This window comes from Nematolebias whitei, chromosome 14 (genome assembly GCF_014905685.2).
Source record: "Nematolebias whitei isolate Nwh7 chromosome 14, NemWhi1, whole genome shotgun sequence".
NCBI lineage: Eukaryota > Metazoa > Chordata > Actinopteri > Cyprinodontiformes > Rivulidae > Nematolebias > Nematolebias whitei.
This window is the reverse complement of record NC_056511.1, coordinates 11933028-11941648: the sequence shown is the minus strand read 5'-3', so window position 1 is coordinate 11941648 and position 8621 is coordinate 11933028. Positions and strand designations below refer to the sequence as shown.

Sequence of the window (8621 nt, the reverse complement as noted above, 5' to 3'; positions counted from 1 at the left end):
TCCTCTGTACTCATCTGTACTCTACACATCTGTACTCATCTGTACTCATCTGTACTCTACTCATCTATACTCATCTGTACTCTACTCATCTGTACTCTACACATCTATACTCCTCTGTACTCTACTCATCTGTACTCTACACATCTGTACTCATCTGTACTCTACTCATCTGTACTTTTTCCTTTTTTTTTCAAGTCTTTTTTTTTTCTCGATATAATTAGAACATGCCACTGGATGCCTCAAATTTCCCCCCGTGATTAATAAATTGTCTCTCTGTCTATTTGTCTGTCTATCAGTCTATCTATCTAGCTGTCTGTCTCTATCTCTATGTATCTGTCTGTCTGTATATATATATGTGTGTGTGTGTGTATGTATCTGTCTATCTATATGTCTATCTTTAGATGTTCCTCTGTTTATCAATAACTTGCTACCATGTTGAATTTATTTACTTAAAAAAGAGAAAGAGGTTTGTTTATCACTTTGATTAGATATATCTGAAAAGGACTAGCAGTGTGTGAAAGTGGTACTTTAACTAAGAGCAGGCACGTTTGAAGCATTTATTAAGCTGCAGTGTCCTTAAATAACTTCGAGACAAGATGCTTTGCTGGTAGAAAGAGACTTCTCACACAGCTCTATAAATATTCTGCTGGAGATCTTCTCAAAGAGTTTCTTCTAAAAGCAGTTTGTGCACTAAAGAGTGTCAAAACTTTGAACACATTAAAGGTTTAAACAAACTTTGACGAGCCTGTCGCTCCTTTAAATAAAAGCTGTCGTGTCTCACAGGTAACAAGAATAGTTCTGCTGTGGGTCAACAACCACTTCAATGACTTTGAGGACGACCCGGCCATGACCCACTTCTTGGAGGACTTTGAGAAACTTCTTGAAGCTTCAGTAAGATCAAATATGAGTCTTTATTGTTGTACTTTTCTCTGTTTTTTGTTTTATCACGATTTTAATTACAAACTTCCAGCGTCTGTTTTGTCTTTTTTGTTTCTGTGGCTCTGATCTCATTTTATATTTTCGTCTTCATCTCAAGTTTGCAGGACGGGTTTTACAACAAAACCATTTCCAACAAGTAATTCTGTTTTTATTGATAAAATTAAAAAAATCATCGTAGTTTTATCATGTAAAGTTCTATCGTTGTATTGAAACAAGTTTAAACTGTAAGACAGCATAAACAGAGTTGTGATCTGTTCTTTAACTTTTGTCAATAACAATATATTTTTACTTTTTATTGAAACATGTAGGAGACAACATAAACTTCAGAATTCAAATTTACGCCTCATCCAGTTCTAATAGTTATTTTTCTCTCTCCTTGTTAGAAAATGAAGGGCCATTTGAGGCTGCTGAACATTGCATGTGCAGCTAAGGCGAAGTGGAGGCAGATCACTCTGCAGAAGGCGTCCAGGGAGTCTCCGCTCTACTTCAGCTTCAAAGGTGGCAGTGAGAGAGGATTTGGCATCTTTGTTGAGTCGGTGGAAGAAGGAAGCAAAGCATCTGAGGCCGGACTCAAACGAGGAGATCAGGTGAGAGGACGTCATTTCATCATTCAGTAAATTCAAACTTATTCTGTTTGAGTACTAATCATTGAATGATCATTGGAACCGTATACCCAAGTTTTTCTGTATTGCTGTTTTATGAAGTAATTTATGGGGTTTGTATTCAATCCTAGCTGTAAATTAGTCCCTAAATAAGTACTGTAAATAAAAGTAGAGCCGTCTGACCTTTTCATTTAGACTTGTTTAGGGGAGCATATTTATGCAATTCAATCACACACACAAAATTAGATGGCATAGATTTTGTAAAATTATATTGATCAGATTACCAACAGTTTGACAAACGTCACACAATAGTGAAGAAATCGTTGTATCTTCAGGGTGTTGTGTAGATCTTCAGAGGATGATGGACTTATTTATTTTGACAAGTTCAAGTCAGGACCCGTTGATATATATGACCTTACATTTCTGCCCATTTTATTGCCTCTTTGGTATCAAATAAAAAGAGAGAAATTGCATTTACTGCGAAAATGCAGTGTGAATGCTTGTTGCTGAAGAACTTGCTGAAAAACAGCTGAAATTAGCTAAAAATGGGCTGAAATGTAGCTGAATTGGAAGAACAAGCAGAAGCAAAAGCAGAAAGAACACGTATTTGCTGAATTTAGTTGAAATGAGCAGAAATGGGTACAAAAAATTAGCAAATTAGCTAAAAAAAAATATTACATTAGTAAAACATGGCTGAAAAGTAGCTGAAAAGGCAGAAAGAAGCTGAAACCACCAAAATGAAGTGGAAGGAGCTTAAATGAGCTTAAAAAAAAGTGGAGTTAGCGGGAAAAGCCAAATTTAGCACAAAATAGCTAAAAGGTAACTGAAATAGCAGAAAAAGCTGAAACTACCACAAAAAAGCTGAAAGGAGCATAACAAGCTGAAATTAGCAGAGAGAAGTTAATTAGGCTGAAAGTAGCAGAAATGACCACAAAACACTGGAATTTATCTGAAAATAGCAGAACGACTTAAAATGCTAAAACGTTATCTGAAAAGGTAAAGCAAGCTTAAATTAGCAGAAGAAAGCAGAAAGAACATGGTTGCCCAGTTAGGCTGAAAGAAGCAGAAATGAGCATAAAAAGTAGAAATTATTTGACAAAAGCTGAAATTATTTGAAAAAAGCTGAAATTAGCAAATAAAACAGCTGAAAGTAGCTAAAATGGCAGAACGAAGCATAAATTAGCAGAAGGAAGTGGAGAGAGCACATTTTTGCTGAAGTAGGCAGAAAAAATATGAAATGAGTGCAAAATGTATGGAATTAGCTGAGAACGCTAATATTAGCATAAAACAGCTAAATAGTAGCTGAGATGGATGGAAAAATATTAAACACATAAATAAGCTGAAAGGGGCATAGCAAGCTGAAATTAGGAGAAATAATCTGAAAGGAGCATAAAACAGCTGAAATAAACAGCTGAAAAAAATGAAAAATTTGCACAAGGAAGCTGAAAGAACAAAAAAAAATCTCAATTTCTATGAATTCATCCTTTATGATTGTCTGTTCTTGTCTTTGTTGTCCACTGTTGTCATCACTCTTTGTTAAAATCAAGTCTCTCTTGTAAATGAGTCCCCGAGGCTCAGTGGGATTAACCTGTATAAATAAAGACTGAATGACTGATTTAAAGAAGCTGAACCAGAACAAAATTTGAAAGGAGCAGTTTTTCATTCAACCTTTATTTAGACAGGTAAATCCCATTGAGCCTGAGTAAGAGGCTTTAAACGGATCTAAAGATCTGAAGGATGTAAAATAAGATCAATTAATTTTATATGAGAAAAAAGTGGCAGAAAAGGCTAAATGTTTCAAAAAGCTAAAGTTACACCAATAGATATAATAATAATAATAATAATAAATAGTAGTAATAGACATAGAAGGATTGTCCTGGAAGAGCTGAACGCTTTGATATATGATTTGGAAATGGCACAAAAACTGTGGATTAAGAAATATGCCAAAAAACGTACAGAAGAAAAATGGATCACAATAGTGTGAATGCTACATAAATATTAGAAAAAACAGTTTATGCTGAAAAATTTCCAACAGGAGTGTACTTCTCTTACCTCTTTGGGGTATTTTTTGGCTGCGCAGTCATGTGATCCGAGTAGTTGCAAGCTCAGCAGTCCTATTTGCTGCAGCTCATGTGACAGTGTGGCTAAACTAAAGTTATAGAGCACAAATTGTTGTTTTTTCCATATATGTGCAGCTTATAGTGGACCAACACACCCATAAAGGATGAAGTGAAAGTACATAGATTGTGATTACAGTTGCACAAAGCAAAGTGGAGTTCTACAGAGGCTCCATTTGCTCATTCAGCTCGTCTTATTGTCGTTAAAAAGCCCTTTACCTAATAACCAACCAAATGTTTTGTGCTAGACTATGGAGGCCATTGAAACAAAATTGTGCAAAGACTATAAAGAACATTTGATAAAAGCTTGACTAGAGCGACACAATGTCATAGTTATGATGTGTAATGTGTCCGTCGTCGTGTGACTGTTTCAACTCGTTGTGTCAAGGTTCTTTCTTGGTCATAACAGAGGAGCCAGCAGGATACAGTTCCTAACATTTGACTAATCTGTTGGCGAACTGCAGAAAAATTGCTGAGAACCCAACAAGAGCAAAGCTCTCAGATGAGGTCAGAGTGAGTCCTGTTGTTGTGTGAGGCGACAAAAGTAGAATTTCTCTAAAAATAAAAGACCCAAAACTGTTTCTGTTGTATGTCTGTTTATCTTGGTTATAGCAAGACCGGACTTTTAGACAAACTGTGCAAAGCTTACATCCATCCGTCTTTCGTTTTTCTACTAAACCGTGTGCACTTCCTGATTCTTTAGCTGGTTTCAGTGTTGTGTTGCTCTGTGGAAGAATTCAATCGATCCAAGTCCTTCATGTTTGTAGCTCAGTCTCTTTAATGTCCTTATTTCCTCACCGTGAGGCATTTGCTGACATCAGCTTTTATCTTTCTCCTGCCTTTTTTAAAATAAAGTTTTTAAATACTAAAATTGATTAATCTCCTCTAAAGTTTACACACGTTACCAAGCAGAAACTTCCTCTTTCTGTTATTTGTGGAGCATTTTAACCGCACAGTGAACTTTGTGTTGGCCTGTTTTGTTGATGCATGCTGAGTCAAGATGGTTAATAATAACTAACAAGCAAACCAGATGTTTCATCTAAAAGAAAGACTCAGTGAATCTTACAAATGCCAGACAAGTGAGAGTCTGTTGCACTTTTGAGTTTAACTTGCTGCAACAGAAGTAGATTTATTTTGTCTGTATTGTTTCAGATCATGGAGGTCAACGGGCAGAACTTTGAGAACATCTCCTTCTCCAAAGCTGTGGACATCTTAAGAAATAACACACACCTCTCCATCACTGTGAAAACCAACATATTTGGTGAGAAAAGTCGCATGTTATTTCCAAATGCTATTTGTACAAGGTGTCACAAATAAAAATAATTTACCCACAATACCTGAAGTGTAATAAGAACTAGATTCTGGGAGACTAACCAGCCTCTCTTCCTCCGTCCATCTAGTCTTCAAAGAGCTCCTTAGTCGGATCATGCATGAAAAGAAGAACGGCGGTCCTCACATCCCTAAGATTCAGGAGAAAAAAGGCAACCGTTTCTCCATCCCCGACCTCCCTGGAGACATGGAGTTTCCTACGGACCATAAAAGCACCCGCAAAATGAAAGCCAACACTGTGTCAGGAGGACGCAACAAGATCAGGAAGATGCTGGAGAAGACGCGCTTCAGCATACTCCCACCTAAACCATTCAGGTATGTGTGTGAACGTTGTTTAAAGGACATGGGCAAATACAAATCTTTGTCAATGATCAAACAAACCATTTGATAATACAAAATGCTTTTTAAGGTTTAAACATAATCTGATATTTGTGTTGTTTTAAGAAGCCCTTTAAGAACTAAGAATAAGATTTGTGCGAATTGTGTCGATGATGACAAAATGGGTGGGTTTTGTTGTTTTGTTGTCCCTCATCATATATGTGTATATGTAAACCTTGTGAGCTGGATAACTAGGAAAAGAGGAAATGGGCCAACTTCCTCTTTGGTGTGTGGCTGCATCTAGGTATAAGAAAGGGTCCTATCAAAAAGTGGGTTGCCATGTCAAAATCCAAGATGGACGACGTCGTATATATGTTAACCTTGTGAGCTGGATAAATTGAAAAATGAGCAATGGGCCAACTTCCTTTTTGGTGTGTAGCTGCATCTAGGCATACAGAAGATTCATTTAGAAAATTGGGTGTAGTTTCCTCAAATGATTGGGTCAAAAGAAAGCAATGTGCCAACTTCTATTTTGGTGTGGCTGCATCTAGGTGTAAGAAAGGTCACTATCGAATCCAGCAACCCCGATCATTTGAGGAAACTATGCTTTTTAGTTTTTATATTGCTTAAAAGTATAGTTTCCTCAACCGATTTGGGGTAGTTGGTGGGGGGGGGGGGGATTAATCTGTGATGGGCAAGGCCATCACTGGCCGCCCCCAGCCTCTGCCATTGCACTTAGTGGTGGATAAAATTGCTCCTTGCACTCGCCAGGATTTGTCACTTGGCACCACCACGGACAATAAAACCTTCCTCTATTCTTCTACACAGTGCAAGTCCTACCACTTGAACATCTTTCACCATAAACATTAGGGTTTACTTGAATTCCCTGTTCAATTCCAGTCCAGAAAAACACTCCTCTCAAAAAATACATTCACTATTCAAATCCTTCAGCAATGAGGGACACCAGCGTATCGCTTGTTGAACAAGAATTGAAAACTTGACAAAACATGAGCAGAAATACAGGTGCATCTAAAATATTGTGAAAAAGTTCACATTTTTGCCAATCCTTTCAGAAAGTGAAACTCTTATATTACATAGAGTTATTATCTGTCAATAAAACTCATCAGTCCACCTTAGAAAATAGAAAATGGGCACATCTTGTCCTCTCCTTTCATCTTGTATGCATAGGCAACTGAACATCTTTACTGGAACTATAGCACTAACTTGCTTTAAGAATAAATACTGGCTTTGAATCTCCCGATCCAACAGAGCACACACCTTGATTTTAAAATCCATTATTATATTTTGATTTTTTTTTTTTTTGCAACTGTTGTAAATTAAACTGTTTCAAGGTGAATTACAGAAATGTAAAAGGGATTATCATCATTAAACATTGTTAGTGTCTTCCATAATCAGCGATAGAAGCAGCATCTGGAGCGATTGTGCAGACGAGGCTCATATTCAATATTCCACCCGTAACGTGGCGACACAGATTTGATTTCATTTCATCATTTCATTCCTCTCCAGGCCTCATTTACCTCCACAGTGCATCAGCGCTCGAAAGAGAGCAGACACTGTTCTCACTCCGTTAATTAAAGCGCCAACTCATTCAATGCATCTCACTTACACACCGTTGTGTGTGTCCTCTCGCTTCCAGCCCAGCGTTGATTGAGTGCATCAAACCACACAGTTTGCATGAAAACTGAATGTGCTCCGTCTCATAACGCACCATCACACAGCTGTTTGATCCAATTGGGTGCACGGCGTTCAAAAGGTTCATCGCTGCCATCTATTTGTCACCCAAATAAGGATTTTCATTCCTTTTTTATTTAAAGAAAACTCTTATTCAGAGGGAGAATTGGCTGATTAAAGGGACTGGAGATGAGAGTATTATCTAGGCCTGTGATCTGGGTCATCACTGTTTTACTGCACAGGTGTCCAAAGTGTGGCCTGAGGGCCATTTGTGGCCCTTGGAGTGATTATTTGCAGCCCAAAACTGCAGTTTAAGAATGGGATTATTTTGTCCAGCAGGCTTAAGAGGTCGATGCAGACTTGCTGCAAATTCATTGGTAATCCTTTTTTATATAATGTTTACGTTTAACAGCAATACAGAAAAGCAATATTCTCAAAATGAGCAATATCTTTTGCTATAATCTTTTTATTTTCACTTCATGTTACAAAAACCTTTACTGATTTCTACCAGAAAGGAGACTTTTGGATAATGATTCATAAAACTTGGCTAAATATTGCAGTTGGTAAAACAATCAAGAGGGAAATTGGACATATTTAAATGAATATAACATGGTATCATCTACATACGAGTTGATCAACTTGATCAAACCTTCTATGAATCTGTTGTAGCGACTGACAGCTGAATGATTTTTCAGAACTTCAATCAGCCTTTTGGACCATGGTTGCCCCAAAAGGCTGATCGACCCCCTTTTAAAAGGACATACTCATATTATGCTTTTCTTGCTGAGAACAGACTAAAAGGAACTTTCCAAGTACAAGAAAACAACAAACATAGACCCATCATCTCAAATAAATCAAATCCCTTTTAATAAACAATATAAGCTTAGTGTTTATGAGGCCTTTAATGTTTTGGATCTACAACAATTTAAAACTTTCTCCACCAAAATTAGTAAACTTGTTGCGTTAGAGTTCACATTTTTATGGCTCATGAGTCCTTTCATCTTGATACGTTTGGCCCACAGAAGAAAACATTTGGACACCCCTGTTTTACTGGGTTGCAATGCAGTCTACTGTTAGATATATTTCAATATACTGGAGCAAGCACATTATATTGTAAAATTATGTTACTTTAATATCCTGATGCATGCTCAATAATCCAGGTAGAAAAATCCAAGAAAGTTCAATCTGGTCCTCTGGACATTCAAAAAAACAAAACAAAGCAAAAAAAAAAAAAAATACTTTAAGTAAAATTACACTCTGGATTCCCTGTTATTTTAAGAGAATGTTGGATCTCAACTCACCCTGCTTTGATTCAGTTACTTTCTCTTGCAAAGATTGCATTCAGTGATTTTTTTTTTAATGTTTTAAACCAATTTCCAATTCATTCAACCTTTATTTAGACAGCTAAATCACATTGAGCCTCAAAGACTCATTTACAAGTGAGACTTGTTTAGACAGAGAAAAAGTAGTGAACGTGAACACATGTAGGATTTGGAGGCCAAAAAATCCTATCAAACTCTTTCTTCTTGGCTGAGAAGAAAGACCCTGATATTGGGGAAAAAACACACCCCACACATAGAAGCACATGGTGTCGTAGACATTCCGGGGGGGGGGGGGGGGGGGG

The 8621-nt window shown here is 37.1% G+C and overlaps 1 protein-coding gene across 1 annotated transcript in view; it reads left to right on the top strand.

Moving 5' to 3' along the window:
• Positions 1-8621, top strand: part of LOC119420836 (rap guanine nucleotide exchange factor 6) — a 149463-nt gene that overhangs the window by 105127 nt on the left and 35715 nt on the right. The window contains exons 12-15 of the mRNA XM_037688260.1: positions 784-891; positions 1323-1526; positions 4811-4919; positions 5059-5302. Coding sequence (XP_037544188.1) covers positions 784-891; positions 1323-1526; positions 4811-4919; positions 5059-5302 — 665 coding nt within the window. The remainder of the gene's footprint in view (positions 1-783; positions 892-1322; positions 1527-4810; positions 4920-5058; positions 5303-8621) is intronic.